A 22,982-nucleotide genomic window follows, 5' to 3' on the forward strand; every position below is an offset into this window, starting at 1 on the left:
GTTCTATTTTTACGTCGCTCCACAGAACAGCTGCCTGTTATGTCATTGGTTCCCTCCGAGTCCAGGAGTCCTGCCTCCTGGGCCGCTTCACTTCCGGTTTTGCCTCTCTGCCTTCCTGTTGTCATGAGCGCGACGGCCCGGGGGCCTCACTTCTGCCGGCTAAGGAAAACAGTCTGCTTGTAGTGTAGTCGTGAAGGCTGTTTCAGGTTTCTCCCCCTTTAAAAGGGCAGCACTGGGCAGTGATGTGAGTAAAAGCCAAACAAAAATGAACCTTTGTTTATGGAGGGGAATACAGGGTGTGGTGAGTTGTACGTTGGGCGAGGTTTATCCGGGCAGCAGCAGCGCTGGATGTTACCCGCGACTGTTCTTTTGTTGAAATGATGGGTGGGTAGGGTTGCCAGCTGTAAATTTGTATGGAGATTTTTGTTTTTTTTTGAGGGGGTCGTTTTTAGTATATTAGTGAAAATGTGAGCAGTGCTATCGGTGTAGGCTCTGAGAATCTATGAATAGGCAAGTTTGTTGATAGATGGTGCAGTGGGTTAAATATATGCTCTAGTTTAGTGTTTTATTACCAGTAATATAAGTTGTTTTAATTCTGAAGGCTTTCCTTCTTAACCGAGTTACCTGTGATTGCCAGCACGAAGCTGCAGGGTTAACTTTGACAGGCAGAAAAACACACACATCGAAAAGATTACTTTGATTCTGGTCCTGCATGTGATCTGATCCAGTCTGTAATTCGACTATTCGCAGTAGGCAGAACAGAGTTGGGGGGGGGGGGGGGGGCACTGTAAGTTTCATGGGACCTGCAGGAATTTACTAAAAGCCTTTTGTATTCTGTTCCGTTTTGATCGAGAGAACAGGAGAGATACACAATGATTGAACCTGGCAGCGGCTAATAAGGGGGTAGAAAGGGAGCTGTAGAGGAAAAAGTAGACTAATGGTCAGAGCACTAGAGTGATAACCAAAGTTCAAATTGGCTCCTTAGTGATCTTGGGTAAATCATTTATAACCACCTACTTAGCTAAAATGCCATCCAAACCGTTTTTAAACCCCACTAAGCTAACCGCTTTTACTACATTTGCTGGCAACGAATTCCAGAGTTTAATTACAGGTTGAGTGAAGAAATATTTTCTCAGATTCATTTTAAATGTACTACTTTCTAGCTTCATTGCGTGCCCCCTAGTCCTAGTATTTTTGGACTCCACTCATTATTTTATAGACCTACTAGTAAAAAAAAGGCCCGTTTCGTAAACAAATGAAACGGGCGCTAAGAGTGTGTATATGTATGAGTGTCTGTGTGACACAGAGAAAGTGTGTGTGTCTGAGTGAAAGAGAGTGTGCACAGGTAGGTTGAAAATGAAGACAGCAGTGAAATTTTACATAGGACAGCTGAACCATTTGAGGCGTGTTTGTGTGTCTGTGTGAGAGAGTGTGTATATATGTGTGAGTGCGTGTGTGGGTGAGATACAGGCAGTGTAAGTGTGTGTGTGTGTGTGTGTGTGTGTGCGTGCGTGTGTGTGAAAGGGTAGGGTCAAAATGAAGAGACAGCATTATAATTGTACATAGCACAGCACAAACATTTGAGGCAGTTCTTGCCTTATCTCCCCTGCCGCCCCCTCCATACCCAACGATTCGTTCCTGGTCTTCCATCCCCTCTGTGTCCCGTATGTGTGTGTGTGAGAGAGAGAGGTGCTAGCAGTCCCTGTGATAGTGGCAGGTCAGTTGCTCATTATAGCCAGTTAAGAGTAAGAGTGTGTGTGTATCTGCTGGTTTTTTTCCTTCCCTCATATGCCCTCCGTGTCCGTTGTTTGTGTGGAGAGCAGAGATCTATATGGTCCTTTTAGCATTGCTGTTGACGTCGCGTAGCAACTGTTGCTGCTGGTTTTCATTGTTCCGCGATGTGTCTTATGTCACGTTCCGTCGCTTAGTAACGGGTTCACTATGCGATTGGTTGAGTGTCATTGGTCCGCCCTCGACGTCATGACATTTTACATATGGGGCGGGGCCAACACTCATGCATTTAGAACGTTGGGACTTTTTGGAGGCTTCAGAACGTTGGAGGTGTGTTTTATATAAAGAGATCATATCTCTCCTCAGCCGTCTTTTCTACAAGCTGAAGAGCCCTAGCTGCTTTAGCCTTTCCACGTAGGGAAGTCGCCCCATCCCCTTTATCATTTTTGTCACCCTTCTCTGTACCTTTTCTAATTCCACTATATCTTTTTTGAGACGCGGTGACCAGAATTGAACACAATTTTTGAAATGCGATCGCACCATGGAGCATTAAAGGCATTAAAAAGTAAACCTGTAATAGAGCAAGGTGAGGGCTAAGCTGGGGAGTTATGGTCACTAAATGATCTCTTAATAAGAGCCCCTTGTCTCTACCTGGGCTAGTGTACAGGGAGGGGGAGTATTTCTTCTGTAGTTACTCCTCCCTTATCTGAGGAGGGTGCTACATACTTTTTGTGTGTGTGACTTAACAGCAGCTGTACATGCGGTTGTAAGACCTGTTTATCTACTCCTATTTTAACAGATATATTTTCATCAATGTTTTCTGATTTCGTGTGCATTTTTGCCTTGTCAGCCACCCTTATTTTCTCTTGTGTGAATGTTTCATCTCCACTTACATCCTATGCTGTCTATTAAAATGTTTCAATGGTATTCTTTTGACATTATAAGTAGCATACTATGCCATAATGTGAATTATTTGATTATGTTTACTGTTGTAATAGCCTATTGTCTATGCCTGCCTTATTTTTGCTATACACCAGCTTGGATGAATTTCCTCAAAAAGGCAGTAAGTGAACACTAATAATTAAGTTCCCACCTGGGGCTGTGACATCCATAACCACAAATCTTGTACGCCAAGCAAAAAGCAGGAGTAGGAATGACCACTGAGCTGAACTGCTTCAAATAAAATACGTCTCTATTAATATTTGCGTGAAGACAGCATATCAGATAAAAGTATCAGACTCCACTGAAGCACGGACTCAACACAGTTGGTGTTTTGGCCTATGCCTTCATCAGGAGTCCAGGTCTTAGAGCAAATCAAAAACAAAGTGCTGAAGAAGACAAGCAGTCACACAAAAGAACTGGTGCATTTCTTGGTCAGTGCGTGCCATACTACAATGGGTCAGAAATTGTGATTACAGCACGTGCTAGTAACGTCTCTTTACTCAGAGCTCCATTTACCACTACCCTCTGTCACCTTCCACTCAACTTGTTTCTAACCCATTCAGCCTTACTGAGGGCACTTGTTTTATTTATTAGTCATCTATGTGGCACTGTGTCAAAGGCTTTGCCAAAGTCTTAAATACGCAACATCTAGGGCTTTCCCTTGATTCAATTCTAGTCACCTAGTCAGAAATTAATTAGATTTGTCTGACAAGACTTGCCTCTGGTCTTGTAATCCATTGGATTCCAGAAACTTCACTAGTGTTTAAGAAGCATTCCCATTAATTTACTTACCACAGAAGCCAGACTTGCTGGCCTGTAGTTCCTATCCTCTTCCTTACTTCTGCTTTTGTGGACAGAAACCACACTTGCCCTCCTCCAGGACCACTCCTGACTCTAGAGAAGTATTGAAAAGGTCAACCAGTGGAGCCACCAGAATTTCCTTAGTTCTTTCAGTACCCTCAGATGTATTCCATCTGGCCCCATCGCTTTATCTACCTTTACTTTAGCTAGTTCCTCATGAACAGAGTCATCTGAAAATCCTTCAGGATGTACCACACCTCCATTCCTATTTGTGTTTGTCTCCTGTGGTCCTGCTCCCAACTCTTCAGCTGTGAACACAGAACAGTAATAAGCAATTCCTTCTTATCTTTATCACTTTCTACTTATTCCTGTCCTTCACCTTTGAGTCTCAGTGCCACTTTTGCACTATCACTAACATATCTAAGAAATGTCTTGCCCCCCCCCCCCCCCCCCCCCCATTTTACCGTGCTGGCTATTTTTCTCTTCATTTGCATCTTTGCTTTCCTGACTATTTTACCAGCTTCTCTCTCTTTTTTTTTCATATATTGTTACCAGACTTCCTCTTTCTGCAATCTCTTCTAGTTTATGAAGGCTAACCTATTTTTCCTTACCTTTTCAGCTACTACTGTGGAGAATCAAAGTGGCCTTTTTTTTGTCTTACTTTTTCTTTTAAACTTGTTATTGGTGAATAGAACACAGTACAAAAACCTAGCTTAACATAAGAGTTTAACACTGCATGACTCATCCGTGTCACCTGTGTGCGCCATTCATTTTCATTTTTTATTAGCCCCCCCCCCCCCCATGTCTGTAAGTGTTCTAGCTGACTGCCCCTGAAACTGTTCCCAGAGTTTATAATAGATATTTGACTTCTGATTCCTTTGGGAGAGCCTCATACATTCTGAAGCAGTCATCTGAGACATCTGCATTCTACTGCTGAACTGTTGCAATATACTTCATTTTGCCAAAATCAGGGCCCACAGGAGAAACTTCTGCTGGTGCTCTAGTAGCCCTTGGTCTGCCAATTCTGCATGGAGTCTTAAAGGAGGAACTTATAGGCTTGCTCACACAATGCTCCCAAAATACATTCATAAGTACATAAGTACATAAGTAGTGCCATACTGGGAAAGACCAAAGGTCCATCTAGCCCAGCATCCTGTCACCGACAGTGGCCAATCCAGGTCAAGGGCACCTGGCACGCTCCCCAAACGTAAAAACATTCCAGACAAGTTATACCTAAAAATGCGGAATTTTTCCAAGTCCATTTAATAGCGGTCTATGGACTTGTCCTTTAGGAATCTATCTAACCCCTTTTTAAACTCCGTCAAGCTAACCGCCCGTACCACGTTCTCCGGCAACGAATTCCAGAGTCTAATTACACGTTGGGTGAAGAAAAATTTTCTCCGATTCGTTTTAAATTTACCACACTGTAGCTTCAACTCATGCCCTCTAGTCCTATTATTTTTGGATAGCGTGAACAGTCGCTTCACATCCACCCGATCCATTCCACTCATTATTTTATACACTTCTATCATATCTCCCCTCAGCCGTCTCTTCTCCAAGCTGAAAAGCCCTAGCCTTCTCAGCCTCTCTTCATAGGAAAGTCGTCCCATCCCCATTATCATTTTCGTCGCCCTTCGCTGTACCTTTTCCAATTCTACTATATCTTTTTTGAGATACGGAGACCAGTACTGAACACAATACTCCAGGTGCGGTCGCACCATGGAGCGATACAACGGCATTATAACATCCGCACACCTGGACTCCATACCCTTCCTAATAACACCCAACATTCTATTTGCTTTCCTAGCCGCAGCAGCACACTGAGCAGAAGGTTTCAGCGTATCATCGACGACGACACCCAGATCCCTTTCTTGATCCGTAACTCCTAACGCGGAACCTTGCAAGACGTAGCTATAATTCGGGTTCCTCTTACCCACATGCATCACTTTGCACTTGTCAACATTGAACTTCATCTGCCACTTGCACGCCCATTCTCCCAGTCTCGCAAGGTCCTCCTGTAATCGTTCACATTCCTCCTGCGACTTGACGACCCTGAATAATTTTGTGTCATCGGCGAATTTAATTACCTCACTAGTTATTCCCATCTCTAGGTCATTTATAAATACATTAAAAAGCAACGGACCCAGCACAGACCCCTGCGGGACCCCACTAACTACCCTCCTCCACTGAGAATACTGGCCACGCAATCCTACTCTCTGCTTCCTATCTTTCAACCAGTTCTTAATCCATAATAATACCCTACCTCCGATTCCATGACTCTGCAATTTCTTCAGGAGTCTTTCGTGCGGCACTTTGTCAAACGCCTTCTGAAAATCCAGATATACAATATCAACCGGCTCCCCATTGTCCACATGTTTGCTTACCCCCTCAAAAAAATGCATTAGATTGGTGAGGCAAGACTTCCCTTCACTAAATCCGTGCTGACTTTGTCTCATCAGTCCATGTTTTTGTATATGCTCTGCAATTTTATTCTTAATAATAGCCTCCACCATCTTGCCCGGCACCGACGTCAGACTCACCGGTCTATAATTTCCCGGATCTCCTCTGGAACCTTTCTTAAAAATCGGAGTAACATTGGCTACCCTCCAGTCTTCCGGTATTACACTCGATTTTAGGGACAGATTGCATATTTCTAACAGTAGCTCCGCAAGTTCATTTTTTAGTTCTATTAATACTCTGGGATGAATACCATCAGGTCCCGGTGATTTACTACTCTTCAGCTTGCTGAACTGACCCATTACATCCTCCAAGGTTACAGAGAATTTGTTTAGTTTCTCCGACTCCCCCGCTTCAAATATTCTTTCCGGCACCGGTGTCCCCCCCAAATCCTCCTCGGTGAAGACCGAAGCAAAGAATTCATTTAATTTCTCCGCTACGGCTTATTCCAAACGATTGATCATCCCAGATGAAAAATGCTGAAGCTTGGGGCATTCTAGAAAGTGATACACTAAGCTGCCCCAGCCCATCTTCCCAAATACCCATGGACTTCCCACACATTTTGTAATATAGACATTATACAGTAGTTTGGATTGAATTTCATGTAGATTCATATCAGGGATAACTTGTAAAGCTAAGAGAAAACTAAGGGACAGCTCTTTCTCTGTTACCTCCTCCCCAATCTGTGAGCTCCAGTTCACTGCTAGTTTGATTAAAAAAATAGGGGGGGGGGGATATGGTCTCTGCTCCCTTCCCAAGCTGTACCAAACTGCCAGTATTATGACATACAGGCATCTGCATAAAAAATAGTGAGGGGGTATCTATCCAGTGTTTGGGCTCCTCAGACACTGTAATAATGCCTAAGTTAAAGATAGAAGAAAAAGCATGCAGTAATGAGATTCCACTTTAATTGACAAGATTTAAAAGAAATGTCACTTGCTCCACATATCTATAGCATCCCTGAAGCCACTTTCCAAAGGGGGATGTATCTTGACCTACAGGGAAGTCGGGGTTGTTCACAGATTCCAGGAAGTGAGAGGGACCCACTGATCCCCCGCCTCCAATCTGGCCCTCCACCACTCCCAAGCTATCATCAGAGGGTGCAGTAAAGGTGATTAAACATACTCTCTTTCCCCTTGAATGGCATTGAATAATGTGTGTGGTAAGGTATCATCTGACCAAATGTATGCTGGTGCATACATTTCATGAATCCACTGCAACACAGCTACCACATCTATATAAATAATTCTCACCTCCAATTCTGAAGCTCACTGTGTGCCATGGAAACACTGAAGCCCTGTACTGTTGTAGCCTGTCAGCACCACTCACTCTCACTCATACACCTGCCCTCAGCCACGCCCCATCCGGACATAATTTGCAACCCCAATATTCTAATGAAGCCCCCAAGCTCCACCCACTTCCGTGAAGGGTTCGTTCCTTCGTGGTGGTGAAGCCTCTCCACTGACCATGTCTCTCTGTCACGCCCTCGCGTCGAACGTGATGACGTCCAGGGCGCAACAATTTCCATCAACGACAGGAACGCTACGGAAAGGGAGGAGTACGGAAATGATGACGTCGACGGCGGAACAATTTCCATCAACAAAAGGAACGCTAAGGAAATGGAGGAGGGAAACACGCTCCAGTGCGCCGACGAAAACAAAATGGCGCCGAAAACGAGCGTACACACCCGCCACAAAACCGCTTGGGGGCCATGCAGGCAGCCAGAGAGACTCAACGTCGGAGGGTGCGATGGAGGGACTTACAATCATGCCGTCCCGCCAACACCTCAACGACAACGTGGATGCAGCACCTCACAGGTTTGCTTTCTTTTGAGTGTATGGTGATGACGGCTGCATGGGGCAGGGGAACCAGCGATTAACCAAATTGCCTTCCTTGCTTACACTGCACTACATAGCCTTATCTCCACGCCTGTCTACAAACAGAGGGGGCAGGGAGGACCGCATGCAACTTGGAGGGTACGCAGGGAGAGACCGGGGGAGGGGGGGGAACCTTGCTAGCGCCCGTTTCATTTCATACAGAAACGGGCCTTTTTTACTAGTCATAGAGTAAGATCAGGCAGGTTAACTCCTCCCCTCACTCTATCTAGGTGAGTTTATTATAGTGAATCTGTGCCCATCGGGCTTTCCATATGAATGAAGTCAGTATCCCCCCGACTTGCCATTTCATCTTTATACATGAGCCAAAGGGGCATCATTTGGAGAGGGTACAGTAGCTTTAGAAGAACCATGTTAACCAAAGCCACTTGTCCTAAGGAGGAGATAGGTAAATCTTTCCAGCTGTGACAGAAGGTCTTGATAGAATCCAATTTCTCCCTTTATTTTTCTTATAAATAATGGCGCATCCAAGTTCAGATATACTCCCAGGTATTTTAATGGACCCCTGGACCATGTCAATGGAAAAGATGGGAGCTGCTGGCTCTTGCACTACCTGGGATGGCTACACACACAAAAAAAAAATCAATGTGTCATCAGCCAAGGGTTGATTTTGTACTCTGGGGACCAGATTGTAATCCCATTTATGCTATCAGATTGCCTAATTTTGCTTACCAATGGTTACACAGAGAACAAGCATAGCTGACAGGGGCAACCCTGTCTTGTGACCCCTCTCCCATGCCAATGTAGGTGAGAGATCTCCATTTACCAAACTCTGTGCAACGGGATAGCTGTATAGGGCATACACACCTGCCAAAAATTCTCTCATGATGCCAAACAGATAACACCCAAGAAGATGATCCTATATTTTACCAAACGCTTTTTCTGCATCTAAGCTAGTGACATCATCTCTTGGTTGTCCTCCGCTTGTCTCCAGTTCACTCAGCGCTTTAAGAATATTTGTAGAAGTGTACCTTCCTGGTACAAAGCCAGTTTGGTCTGGGAGTATTAAAAATGGTAAAAATTTCCCAAAACGGGCTGCCAAAATAGTAGCAAAAAGTTTAATGTCCTGGTATAATAAAGAAATAAGGCAATAGTCCAACAGCTCGTTATCCTTGCCTGGTTTGGGTAACATTACAGTAGTAACATGAGTCAAATCTGCCTTGAAGTACATGAAGCCTGGCAGATTTCCCTGAAGGGGCCAAATAAATGATTCTCTAAAAGTTTTTAACATTAAGGTTCCAGGCCTTTAGGCCCAGGGGCTTTTTACCAGCTTAAGACAATTGCTTGTTTTATTTGTATCCCCAAAATTGGGGCATTATGGCTCACCATCTGGGCTGGTGTCGAGGAAGGGAGCTGCAGTCCACAAATGAACTCTTCTCTGATAGCTACATCTTAATGGCCCCTATCATACAAAAATTGATAAAATTGTACAAATGCTGTCTGGATAGCTACCGCTTTGGTTACCAGGGAACCCAAATGTTTTTCTTTTATGGGCTATCACTTGTTTGGCTGTCCTATGCATAACTGCTCTGCTAATGTGGCCAGTAGCTTGCCCATCTTATTGCCCCACCTATGGGGATTATATTTATTTAACTGTATAGTCCTCGCTGCCCTCCCATATGAGGAATGGCAAAAGTGGTTAGGGCTCTTTAGCTTTCAAGAGACAGTGGACGGCAGCTATTATAGAGGTCTATAAAATCCTGGGTGGCGTAAAACAGGTAGAAGTGAATGGAGAAATAAGATCTTATCTGCTAATTTTCTTTCCTTTAGGCTCCCCAGATCATTCCCAATGAGTGAGTATTAGGCCCTCCTTCCAGCAGATGGGGGAGACTGAGAAACTTCTGAAGACTTGTCTGTATTAACCCCTGTGCAGTCTTGCCCCCTTCAGCATTACACCAAGATGGTGTGAACAGAACTCCCTGAATGCACATAGTCAATGGGGAAACAAAGAACAACCAGAATAGAAAGAAATGCTGTAGCTCATCCTAGAACCTGGTTGTTCACTCGAGGCTGGCTAAAGGCTCAGCCTAAGAAAATGTCATAATGTTGCTGGGTTTTTTTTATTCCTCCTCCTGCAGAAAGATCCCACTAGTATCCAGAATCACACCCCGAGGAGACCAACCTAGGAGTGGCCTAGTGGTTAGGGTGGTGGACTTTGGTCCTGGGGAACTGAGTTCGATTCACAGCACTGGCAGCTCCTTGTGACTCTGGGCAAGTCACTTTGTTGCAGGAATTGGGATAGGAATTTGTGATGCTTCAGGAGTCAGACAGCACACACCAGAATGAGAGTGAAATCTTCTTTATTTGCCAGCAAACAAAGCAGGACATCAGTTCTAGCTCTCTTCTCCTCTCTTAGCTCTTTGTGTCTTTCTCTCAGCTCTCTGTGTCTTTGTCTCAGCTGCTTCTCTTCTTATGCTGTCTCTCCTGTTGTCTTCCAGCTTTCTTCCTTTCTTCTGAGCTCCTTCTGACGTAAACTGCTTCTGCTCCTACTTAAATAGGGTCCTAAGCCCTCCTCCTAGCCTAGCCCCCTTTACTCCCAATTGGTTTAAGGAATAGATTGGTCACCTTGCCTCAACCAATCATTACTTTTGAAATATCAGTTACATAGGTTTGGTATTCCTCAAACTGACCCAGTCCTACACTTAGCTTATAATTAATCAAGGAGACGAGAGCTAACTAGCCCTGACCTCGTTCACCTATCAGCTTATATATTAAACCAGCCAGAACTGCAGATAAGTCTAACCACATGTTGATCTCCTCAACTGCAGTCTTAAACAGCAGACAAAGAGTAATACAGAATTTAACAGACATTCTACATTTAACTACACAGAGTAAACATATTCTAAATATCAAAAACTTGTAAATACTAATCTATTGCCTCTCTCTAAACAGTATTTCTTCTAAGCATTTTAAACTAATCCTAAACAAACAGCCTGCTATATACCGGCTCATAATAGAATACATGTGTTTGCTTAGCAATCCATCCCTCACAAGGTTGAAAGAAATTCCTGTGTCTGACCTTTCTAACCCAGCCCAGCAAATGTAAATAACTTAAACCAGATAACATTCCTTCACTTGCTAGCAGAACTGAGAATTTAAAATAATATCTGAGCACCTTTAAACAAAATTAACCCTTCATATGATTTCTCAGAATTATTCAATTTCTTTTGCTCACTGCCTCAACTTAACCCTCCATTGCCCGCCGCATTGAGCCTGCCATGAGTGGGAAAGCGCGGGGTACAAATGTAACAAAAAAAAAAAAAAAAACCCCCAATATAACATGAAAGAATGCAGAGAGAAGGGGGTGGGAATGGTCTGGAGAGTCTAAAAGTAAAGAAAATTAGCAGTTAAGATCTAATTTTGCCTTTCATAAGTCTGCTCCAGACCATTCCCAACAAGTGGGAAGTACCAGAGCAGTACCTAACAAGGGCAGGAAACAGACAAACCCTGAGACAACACCATAGCCCCAAAGTCTGCCTCCCAGCGAGCCTGCACATCCAATCTGTAATGCTTCACAAACGATTGGGGGGGGGGGGGGGACGATGACCACAGGGCCACCCGACAAATGTCCAGAATTGGAATGAAGGAACAATGACGACCCCCCCCCCCCCCCCCCCAACAAAGCACCACATCCCAGAAGGCCGAGTCAGAGAGGGACTACTCTCCCGGCTCCAGCAGATGGCAGCTGAGGGAGTCTGGCGCCAGATTGGAGACTCCCATAACATGAGCCGCAGAGAGGTATTGGACATGGTGCTCGGTCAAGGACATCAACATCTCCACCTCCAGAGCCAAAGGATGATTTTGGGTACTTACCCTGATGATTGATGTAAGCCACTTCTGTCGTGTTGTCCGAAAGGATGCGCACAGTCTTGTGTAGAAGAGGAAGCTGGAAGGCCTGGTCTCCAAACAATTGCTGGGCCACTTGGTCTCAGTGGCAGACTAGAGGCCCTGCGTCACATGACCCTGGCAATGGGCTATTATTATGCTCTTTGATTGAGAACCTGGTTAATCTGTTTCCGGATCTTTATGCAGTTTTGACGTACACTTTCCTCTGCTCAACAAGTAAGGAAACCCCGTAGGGAGTGAAGCTGTCTTGTCATAAGAACATAAGAATAGCCATACTGGGTCAGACCAATGGTTCATCTAGCCCAATATCCTGCTTCCAACAGTGGCCAATCCAGGTCGCAAGTGATAAATTCTTTTTCCTTGTGTGTGCAGATAGTATCTTTCCCCTGAGAACTGTGTTTCCTGCTTCCCACAAAACTATAGGATCAAATTCTTGAGGATCATTATCTGTAAGGTAGTGACTCAATTTTTCCTGGAAAAATTTTCCCGAAGTCAAGTCTAAGTAGAGAATTGGGTTCATCCTGCAACCACAAGGGGCCTTTTCCTGAGTCCCAAATCCACCCCAAACCATACTGGTCTGATATCACCCCATCATCTATTCCAGCTCCTCTCACCAAAGACAAAAAAGAAGGATAAGGGGAAAGGGAAATGGGACTTGATATACAGCCTTTCTGAGGTTTTTGCAACTACATTCAAAGCTGTTCACATATATTCAGGTATTATAAGAGAATATAATCTTGCCTTGCATGTACTTTGTGCACTTGAAAAAAAAAAACATAATTATGCTACTCCATGTACAAAATGCGCCAAGCTGCCCAGGTCATTCATGAGAAAATTAACACCTTTCCCTTCTGTTCCCTTTGCAGCCCCCCCCCCCCCCCCCCCCCCCCCCCCCGTCTATTAATGGATTAGCTGTGATGTTAAAATTCCACCCCCCCCCCCCCACACTATTAGTCGATTCTCTAGCAGTGTGGCTAATGGGTGCAAAAAAATCTGTGATAGTACAAATTAGGTGCATTTAGAACACAAAACAATCTTTTTTTCCCCATTAAGTTCTCCCAGCCGTATTAGATATCTGCCTTCAGGGCCTTGTGTAATATTATGTATTAAAGAAGCAGTCACTTTGTGTACGAGTACTGCTATGCCCCATTGTCTAACATTAAGAGGCAAAAGAAAGTTTTCTCACCCCATCCTTTTTTCAATTTGGTGTGAATTGGTAAGGTAGGTTTCTTTCATACTCAATATGTCCACCTTCATGCATCTACAAAGCTCAGTATTTTTGTATGTTTCACTGGAGAATGAATGCCATCTACATTCAAGGTGGCTGCTCTTATGCTACCCATCCCAACAATGTGAGAATACATCTGACAGCAGCTTAATGTCTCCAAGATTAGGTCTAATAGCAGCCTCCCAGCTGAACCACCCCAGTAAATTACTACAAAAGCAATACCATACAGCAACTCCTAAATGGGATCCCTATCCTACCCATCCCCACTATCCCAAAATCACCCTAAAATCCCCCCAGCCCCATCAATCCGGCCCCCGATCCTTCCCATGCGCATCACCTCATCCTGAAAGCGTAACCCTCAAAAGGAGCCAATCCAAACAGTCCCATATATGCACTCTTCCACCAATAAACGCATCCCTCCTGTTATCTACCCTTATCCCAACCATCCTGCCAGTACAGCTCCCACCCGGCTTCCCCCCCCCCCCCCCCCCCCCCCCCCCCAAAACCCCATGCTCGTACATAACAAAACGTAAAAGAAAGTAGAATAACCTTATTAGAGCATCCACTGACTGTCCACACAGAGCATAGTCAACAATATGCATACTGTAAGGAAGATAACATTAAGTAACGCAGAAGCCTGGAGATTGATAAATGCTCTTGAAAGTCATAGGCCAGCAGGAACTGCTCTCTGGGTGTTATACCACTCCACCAGGGTGCAACCTCCAGTAATATATGTCATTGAAACCCAGAGGGCAAGATTCGATTGCTAGCACCCAAAGAGCACTGCCTTGCCTGAGACCACAAGAATGTCCAACAAACTTCTCTGCAGGCTGAGCCCTGATAGGCTAACCTGATTACTTAGAATTGTCCACACCAAGATAACCTGATTACTTAGAATTGTCCAGACCAGGATTAAATGTACTAGTGCTGGAGCACATGTATTTGGATGCAAGCTATCACTAGTATATAACCATACCGCCACTCTGGAAAAGTACAGTCTTAGGAGAGGAAACAGGGCACATATATAAATATCAGACTTGAAAGCAGGCGCTGTTGAAACACTTAGTATCAATCCTAGTGCATCACCTAATAGGAATTATCCAAGAAAGTGCAAAGTTCCTCCCTCAGCTTGCAGTTCTCATACGAGATTCTCACCCTAGCAAATTGGGAGCAATATGGTGCCAGTACCTTGCACTGTTCTGAAATTTTAGCTGAAAAATCCCAAACATTAGCAGTTTTGACCCTTTAAATTCCAAGTGGCTTTTCTTACAGAATTCCAGCGGCCTGACCTTTATGGCATAGTTTAAGAAGTGCACTGTTATTAGACTGAGGCCTTCCACTTTCTTTCCATCGTACACCAATATGATATGCTTTCTCTACGTGTACTGGGCCTGCACTTCTAGGATGGCCCACAGTCTGAGGAAGCCAATGTTCATCATCTCTATCAGTTCTGTGCCCTTCACGTTCTCTGGTATGCCATTAAAAAACGGATATTTTTGCAACTCTCATGATTCTCCTGATCTTCTATTCACTCTGTTAGGGCTCTTACTTGTGCTTCGAGTGATCCCAGCCTCTCCTCTGCCACCGTTGCTCGGTCTTCTTGGGTAGAGATGTGCTCTTCAGCCTGTTGGAGGCGTGCAAGTGCCCAGCAACACATTCTTTGATTTCTTCCATAGTTGTGTGCAGTTTAGCAAGCTTATCTAATAACTGGGAAAGATGCCGCATACAAACTTGCACTGTGTTTTCTTACAAAGCCACCAGAGCTGCCCCCGATTGCTGGAACATAAGCCTTCTCTCTGCTAAGCCACGCTGCTTTAATCGGCATAACTGGATTAAACAAGCAGATCAAGGCATTTGAATTAGACCATACGGTGCCCCACACTAGACATTCCAGCTCAGTTAAAATCCGAAAGTTATTCCATCTTTAGTTTTAAGCAAAAGACAGGGGATTCTTAAGTCAGAGAATCAGAGTCACGCCTCAAGGCATCTGCTCATGCTGCCACCATCACGTAACCCCCCCCCCCCCTCCACACACACACACTTTTATTTACTTTCTTTACAGAAAAGTTTGTTGCCCTTACAATAGGTTCTTTCAGTTTTACTTACTGCTTTCCAATTTCTTCCAGTAATACTCTTATTTCCTCCAGTATGTTGTCGTCTCTAAGAAAAATCATGAAAGATCTTATCCCCCTACCAGGCAGCTAATCATTGGAGATCTCTTCCTATTGAGCTAAGATTGGATTACTTTTATATGTCTTTTCGGAGAAGCCTTTAGACCTATTTACTAGATATATTTCTGATGATTGATTGTATAATTTAACTAGTTTATACAATCAATCATCAGAAATATATCTAGTAAATATTTAACACTTGATGCTAGATTGTAATTGTTTTTAATTAACTTGCTTATTGTATTTTAAATGTTTCTTTTGTTAACCACCTCAAACCCTGTTGGGAATCTGGTGTTATAGAAGCCTCAGATTAGATTAGGTTCCCATCTAGAAAACTCCTTGAGGTAATCCCCCATCTGAACAGTTGTTTTTGATTACTAAAGCCTTCACTTTTAAATGAACCCTCTTCACACCATCCAATGATTATGATCCTCCACTATAACATCAGAAACACTCTCCCCCGTTTATAAGCACTAAATCTAGCCTCGCTCTATACAATGTGGGTTCCATTACCAACTGCTGGAACAGATCTCCCTGTTTCTAAAATTATCTCTTAGTCATACTTCCCCTTTCACAGCTATATTTTAAGTGTCTTTAATTAAACCTGTGTATTGCTGTCTGTAAAAGAGGCCTGTAAATACCCCCCTTGACCCTGACCTGACTTCCCAACTCTACATAGAAATGAATTTATCTTTCAAAATACAGTGCCTGACCCCTAGTGGTGCATACTGACTCTTAGCAGATTAGGTGGCACCCTTTTGAAAGATGGTGGCACTGAAGGCAGGAGTGTTTAGGCATCACTCCTGCCTTTAGAGGGGGATGGGAGATTGGCAAGTCCAAGAATCACAATGAGGGCCCCTTTGGCTCTTGGGCCTTGCAGTGAACACTGAGCTAGAGTATATCTCTCTTTACTGAAACAAGTTTTATGAGAGGCAAACAACTTTCTACAATGGAAGATTCAATATGCTCTTCTTTCTGGTTACTCCCTCTCTTGCATCATTCATCTCAGTTGTTAGAGTAACAGAACTATTGATTGAATGTCATATAGTAATTTTGTATATTTCTGTTGCAGCTTCTGCTGGCACTCCTCTTCCTGAATATGAAAACAGAGGAAGGGAAGGTGGTTTGTGTGTCCACAAGAGAGTTGCAGCTTTACCTCTTCATCCCACACGGACTCTCTCTGCCGACACTCACTGCCTTTCTGTACGCCACAAGACAGCAACATTGCCAGTCGTTACATTTAATAACAGGTCTGAAGCCAAAAGATGTCACAATTGGGCGAGGGCAGTGAGCAAGCCAAAAACAAGGGGGCGAGGCCCAAAGTAAGGCAGGGCAGGTCTGAGGAGAGAAAAGAGGAGGGTGGCAGGCAGAACAGGAAGAGCCGGCATCTGAACAAAACAACAGAAAAGCAGCCTGCAGCAGCCGGCGAACTCCCTTCTCCAGAGAGACAGCTATCGCTGGCAGATGAGACTGTGCCCTCTCTACAGGAGTTGGAAGGTCTGGAACTCTGCAAGCTTCCCAGCAAGTCACTAAAGCAGAAAATCCAGGATGCTGTGGGCCAGTGTTTTCCTATTAAAAGCAGCAGTGAGCAGCCACAAAGTTTGTCTTCCTCCCATCGCAAGATTCACCTAAGTGAGTTGATGCTAGATACATGCCCTTTCCCAGCAGGGTCAGACTTGGCCCACAAGTGGTACCTGATAAAGCAGCACACAGTTCCCATATCCCAGCAGAGTGGCTTCCTAGAGAGCTGTAGCACTGTGGAAGACGAGGACGACAGACTGCGGGAGCGAAGGAGGATTAGCATTGAACAGGGGGTTGAACCTCCACCTGATGCACAGATCCACACCTTTGAAGTCACCACACAGGTAAACCCACTGTACAAACTAGGACCTAAGCTAGCTCACGGCATGAATGAGCTGGCAGGAGACAATCGTGCCATGCTGCAGGTACGTCAGGAAGAGGAGATAAAAACAGGGGTGGCAGAGCACATGAGCCCAGGAACACTAGAAAGGCTGGAGGAACGAGATGGCTTTCGAGTGCACACACAGATTGACTACATACACTGCCTGGTGCCAGACCTGCTGCGCATCACTAACCTGCCCTGCTACTGGGGTGTGATGGACCGCTATGAGGCAGAGGCTGTTCTGGAGGGGAAGCCAGAGGGGACCTTTCTGCTGCGGGATTCAGCTCAGGAAGATTATCTGTTCTCGGTCAGTTTCCGGCGCTATGGCCGCTCCCTGCATGCTCGGATTGAGCAATGGAACCACAACTTTAGCTTTGATGTCCATGACCCCAATGTGTTCTATGCTACCACAGTGACAGGCCTGCTGGAGCACTACAAAGATCCCAATACTTGCATGTTCTTTGAGCCTCTGCTCTCTACCCCTCATAACCGGACACTGCCCTTTAGCCTGCAGCATCTGTGCCGTGCAGTGATTGCCAGTTGTACCTCTTATGATGGTATAGACAACCTGCCCATTCCCAGCTCTTTGAAGGCATATCTGAAAGAATACCACTACAAGCAGAGAGTACGAATCAGGAGGCTGGATGTGCAGTGGAACTGACTGGCTTTTTCTGCCACTTAATATTGCTCTGAAAAAAAGGATGTTCTCACTTCCTCCATACTTGAACAGATGGTTCTAATGGTTCTAGCAGCTTACAGCCATTGTGATACTAGAGTTAGCTGAATACTTGATTCCTGGTGGTGTGTGAATGAAGTTGGAACATTGTAGGCAAGTATGTCTGCTGCTTCTTGGATACATTTGAGTAACACTGGAAACTACAGAAATTTTGAGAACAAATTTCATGCTTTCATTTTTCCTCTCCACCTTTGGGAGGCAGAGACTCATTTCAGAATGCTTCTCACTCATATTGCTATGAAACGTGGCCCTGAGGGGATGACACTAAAAGCAAAGATTACTGTTCACGTAGGTGACAGCACATTTCCAATACTGTTGGTTTAAATCCTATTAGCTTGAAATGCTATTTGAGTTCTGATAAAAGAAAACTGCAGTTTTTAGAAGTACATGCACAGGTAAGTGTGAGCCTCTTCAGGGATGTTAGTATTTATAGAGTAGCTTCTTTTCTACTCCTGTTTCTTTCTTGTCTTACCTGCTGTTTAACCTTTTCTAGGTGCCTGTATTCCATTGGCCAATGATATCCTAAATGTTCTTAGTTTTGATCTTCTCAGGGAAGACAGCTTGAAACTTAAAGGAATAAACTTACAAAATGCACTACAGCTAAGAAAGTTAAAAAGGGAGAAAATTGTAGAGGTCTGAGAACTGCAAAAGCCTGAAACTAAGGGTATTAGTATGTGTCCAAGACACAGAGCCTCTGTTAGGCTGTAGCTGAGTTTAGATAACATATGTTGTTAAAATGCTAGAGCTCCAAAGTGTGGGAACCAGTGTGGCTGGCTATGCCTCAGAGCTCAAAGTTGGGTATTAAATTAACTGTTCAAATTCCATGATTGTTATATCCTTGGGGGGTGGGGAGGGGAGTGTTATAATGGTTATCTGGATTTGGTGCAAGGACTACCACAGAGTGTGATACAGGATTTTATTTTGGATGGGAGGGGGGGAGTATAGGATTATTTTTGTATTAACAAAAAGTTACCATGTTATTTGTCATTGTTTGGACTTGTCTTGCTACTTAATAAAAATTAATTATTCAAAATGCTACAGCTCCCTGGGTTGTGGTTAGTTTGAGGTATTTAAAGCCAGATGTATATCAATGAAAAGTAGCCTAGATAGGTGCAAAAGCAGACCCTTTCAGAGAATTAAAGCATAGGCAAGGGCCCAGCCTCCTACACAGAAAACAGCTACTGTGTGATTACTGGGATAGAAAGAATGTGACTGTTATTTATTTGTTGCATTTGTATCCCACGTTTTCCCACCTCTTTGCAGGCTCAATGTGGCTTACAATACATCATGGATACTGAAAATGAGAAGAGGATATACATTTGGTTTTACAGAGGATTTTGGGTTACATGGTCATGAAATGTTAGATAGTGGTATTACAGAACACATTAACATACATTAGGAATACAGATAGTGGTATAGCAGAAGACATTATAAGACATTAGACGCGTTACGAAGTTTCTGGGTATATTTGGAGATTTTTACATGTTTTGATCTTTGTGGTATATCTTTTCAAGGAGATGAGTCTTTAGTAATTTACGGAAGTTGGCCAGTTCGTTGGTCGCTTTCAGATTGCGTGGTAACGCGTTCCACATTTGCGTGCTCAAATAGGAGAAGGTAGAGGCGTGCATTAATTTGTATTTTCAGACCTTTGCAGTTGGGAAAATGAAGATTAAGGAATGTTCGAGAGGATTTTTTTTGCATTCCTGGGTGGCCAGGTCTATTAGGTCTGACATGTAGGCTGGGGCATCTCCATGGATAATTTTATGAACTAGGGTACATATTTTGAACGTGATTCGTTCTTTGAGTGGGAGCCAATGTAATTTCTCTCGTAGGGGTGTCGCACTTTCATATTTTGGTTTTCCAAATATCAGTCTGGCTGCCGTGTTCTGGGCTGTTTGGAGTTTTTTGAGTATTTGTTCTTTACAGCCGGCGTAGAGTGAGTTGCAGTAGTCCAAATGACTGAGTACCAGTGATTGTACCAAGTTGCGGAAGACGGTCTTTGGAAAAAATGGTCTTACTCTTTTTAATTTCCACATTGAGTGGAACATCTTTTTGGTTATGTTATTCGTGTGATTCTCAAGTGTTAGGTACCGATCAATGGTGACTCCTAGAATTTTTAGGGAGTCCGAGATTGGTAGATTTAGTTTTGGTGTGTTGATGGTGGTAAATTTGTCCATGTTGTGTTGTGAGGTAAGTACTAGGCATTGTGTTTTTTCTGAATTAAGTTTCAACTGAAATGCATCTGCCCAAGAATGCATGAACTTTGGTTGATTTCGTTGGAAATTTCACTTAGGTTTTGTTTCAATGGGATGAAGATCATTACATCATCAGCGTATATGTATGGGTTGAGGTTTTGGTTCGATAGTAATTTGGCCAGGGGTGTCATCATTAGGTTGAATATGGTCGGTGAGAGGGAGGATCCTTGTGGAACTCCGCATTCAGGTATCCATGTGGCTGATGTTATCGAATTTGCTGTCACTTGGTATGAGCGTGTAGTTAGGAACCCCTTGAACCAATTGAGAACTTTGCCTCCGATGCCGAAGTATTCGAGGATGTGTAATAATATTCCATGATCAACCATATCAAAGGCGCTTGACATGTCGAATTGTAGAAGTAGTATGTTCTTGCCGGTTGCTATCGTTTGTTTGAATTTGTTCATAAGAGTAACTAGTACGGTTTCAGTACTGTGATTTGAGCGAAATCCTGACTGGGAGTCGTGTAGTATTGAGAACTTGTGTAGATACTCTGTGAGTTGTTTGGTCACCATCCCTTCTGTTAGTTTGGTAATTAAGGGAATGGATGCTACCACAAATCCACAATTCCGGGACTAACATGTATAGAATGTTTGTACGTTTGGGAAGCTTGCCAGGTGCCCTTGGTCTGGATTGGCCACTGTCGTGGACAGGATGCTGGGCTCGATGGACCCTTGGTCTTTTCCCAGTGTGGCATTACTTATGTACTTACGATCTATAGTTAATTCATAGGCATTTTTCTTTGCATCTTTAGGTATGGGGGTGAGTAGAATGTTTCCTTTCTCACTTGGGAAGAGTCCATTTTGTAGCATAAAGTTCACGTGGTTCGTTAGGTCTGTTATGAATTGTTGAGGGGCCGATTTCATAAGATTATTTGGGTATATATCTAATTTGCAGTGAGATTTGGCGAATCTTTGATAATATTTCGAATTCAGTCCAAATCCTATCTGCTGGGTATGCTCCGGGGTCTGGGTCTGGGAGTGTGGTGTATTCGATGGGGCTAACAGGTATTTTGAGTCGTCGTTGTATGATTTTCTCCTTGAAGTACTTCGCAAGGTCTTTAGCTCCTGGTGCGTCTTTGCTGTTATTCATGACTGGTGTGGTGTCGAACAATTTGTTCACGAGTTGGAAGAGTTTGTGTGTGTCTTTGTAATTTGGTACAATTTCAGTTTTGTAGTATAGTCTTTTGGATTGTCTTATGGTGTATTTATATTTCCTTCGGAGTTGTTTCCAGGCGTTAAGGAGAAATTAGATCTTACCTGCTAATTTGCTTTCCTTTAGTCCCTCCGGACCGGACCAGGATTGGACTGATGGGTTGTGCTCGCCTACCAGCAGGTGGAGACTGAGAAAAAACTCTGACTCTAGAGAGCCAATAGGAGCCCTGGCCATGTGACCTTAGCCTCAGTATTTGAATAACAAAGCAGGAAGGAAAGAAAGAAAGACCTTCTGTGCCGTATGGAATCCTAGCAGCCACAAAGCACTCGGCAATGCCAAGTATCAGAGCTCACCAGCAACTCTCACCAGAGAAGTGGTATGGCCCGATATGTATTACAGCTCACCAGCAACTCTCACCAGAGAAGTGGTATGGCCCGATATGTATTACAGCTCACCAGCAACTCTCACCAGAGAAGTGGTATGGCTCACTTGTACTATAGCTCACCAGCAAATCTCACCAGAGAAGCGATATGGCTCACATGTAATATAGCTCACCAGCAACTCTCCCCAGAGAAGTGGTATGGCTCACGTATAATATAGCTCACCAGCAACTCTCACCAGAGAAGTGGTATGGCTCACTTGTCTTATAGCTCACCAGCAACTCTCACCAGAGAAGTGGTATGGCCCACTTAAGATTTTATATATATTCCATCAACTGAGCTTACCAGCAACTCTCACCAGAAAAGTGGTAAATCATATTTAAGGTTTTATAGATATTCCAGCAACTGAGCTCAGCCACAACTCTCACCAGAGAAGTGGTATGGCGTATTTAAGGTTTTATAGATAGATTCCAGCAATTGAGCTCACCAGCAACCACCAGAGAAGTGATATAGACCACGTAAAGTTCTGTATATATATAGTATTGTTCCACGAATCGTAAAGGAATGAATACACTTCCTACTGAATACACTTCCTACTTAATAAAAGAAGCTAAAGAGTAGAGAGAACGTGGGAGGGGCCTGGTCCGGTCCGGAGGGACTAAAGGAAAGCAAATTAGCAGGTAAGATCTAATTTCTCCTTCCTTAGCGTCCCTCCGGACCGGACCAGGATTGGACTGATGGGAAGTACCAAAGCAGTAATCTGAAGGGAGGGACCCTATGAAAACTGTAGAGAAATGTTCATGCTGCATAGGCCACCTGGCGACAACTAACATGTAGTGTGTCCCAATGAGCAAAATAAAATGAAACTAGGACTAAGTTGCCAACTTACCAATGTGCACCGAGAGCACCAAAAATCGCCATAGTAAGAATAGAGCCCGCTTCTGAAGTTTTGGAATATGTTGTAATACGCTGTGGAACTGCCCTCTCAGCGAGAAGAGAAATAGACATTCTCATTTCCTTGATCCTTCGCGATATAGCGGGTTAGAAACAATGAAAAACTTTTACGCCTACTGGCTAGAAGGACAAAACCAATAAGAAAAAACCGATTGGGAAAGGTGAAAACTTTAAACTACAGCAGACCGAAAAGAAGTTACCAACCGTAGAAGTATTCCACACATAGATCTACTTGCTGCAATGGTTACTAGGAAACACTGCTTGAAGAGGAAAACTTTATAGAAAAAGTTATGGCTACTAGAAAACAGAACTTTAAGAGTCTGTTCACCTAGTTCACCTAGCTGGTGGACGAAGCGGGGGGTACAGGTGCAGGACTCCTTTAAGAAACCGCTTTGACAGTGGATGCTGCATAAGCGTGCGGTTGTCAACAGTATCATGCATCACTGATAGAGCTGCCAAATGAACTCTAATGGATGAGTAAGACAGACAAGATTTCGCAAGATGCAGAAGACATTCCAAAACATGCAAAAT

The 22,982-nt window shown here is 43.9% G+C and overlaps 1 protein-coding gene across 2 annotated transcripts; it reads left to right on the forward strand.

The window, feature by feature from the left end:
- The first annotated feature begins 108 nt into the window (after positions 1-108).
- LOC115480559 (suppressor of cytokine signaling 5-like) lies at positions 109-18,823 on the forward strand. Of its 2 annotated transcripts, XR_003943843.1 has the most exons (3): positions 109-244; positions 16,144-18,105; positions 18,204-18,823. XR_003943843.1 is itself a non-coding variant. In XM_030219323.1 (2 exons), exon 2 carries the CDS (start codon positions 16,337-16,339, stop codon positions 17,633-17,635), a length of 1,299 nt encoding a protein of 432 aa, XP_030075183.1. In that variant the 5' UTR covers positions 109-244; positions 16,144-16,336; the 3' UTR covers positions 17,636-18,821. The 2 variants fall into 2 exon arrangements, 1 of the variants encoding a protein (XP_030075183.1); XM_030219323.1 differs by having other exon boundaries at positions 16,144-18,821.
- Positions 18,824-22,982: the final 4,159 nt, after the last annotated feature.

The sequence above is a fragment of the Microcaecilia unicolor genome, chromosome 11, assembly GCF_901765095.1.
Source record: "Microcaecilia unicolor chromosome 11, aMicUni1.1, whole genome shotgun sequence".
Classification (NCBI taxonomy): Eukaryota; Metazoa; Chordata; class Amphibia; order Gymnophiona; family Siphonopidae; genus Microcaecilia; species Microcaecilia unicolor.

Coding starts and splice junctions, on each gene's coding strand:
- LOC115480559 (XM_030219323.1), top strand. CDS start 16,337: ATGTCACAATTGGGCGAGGGCAGTGAGCAAGCCAAAAACAAGGGGGCG.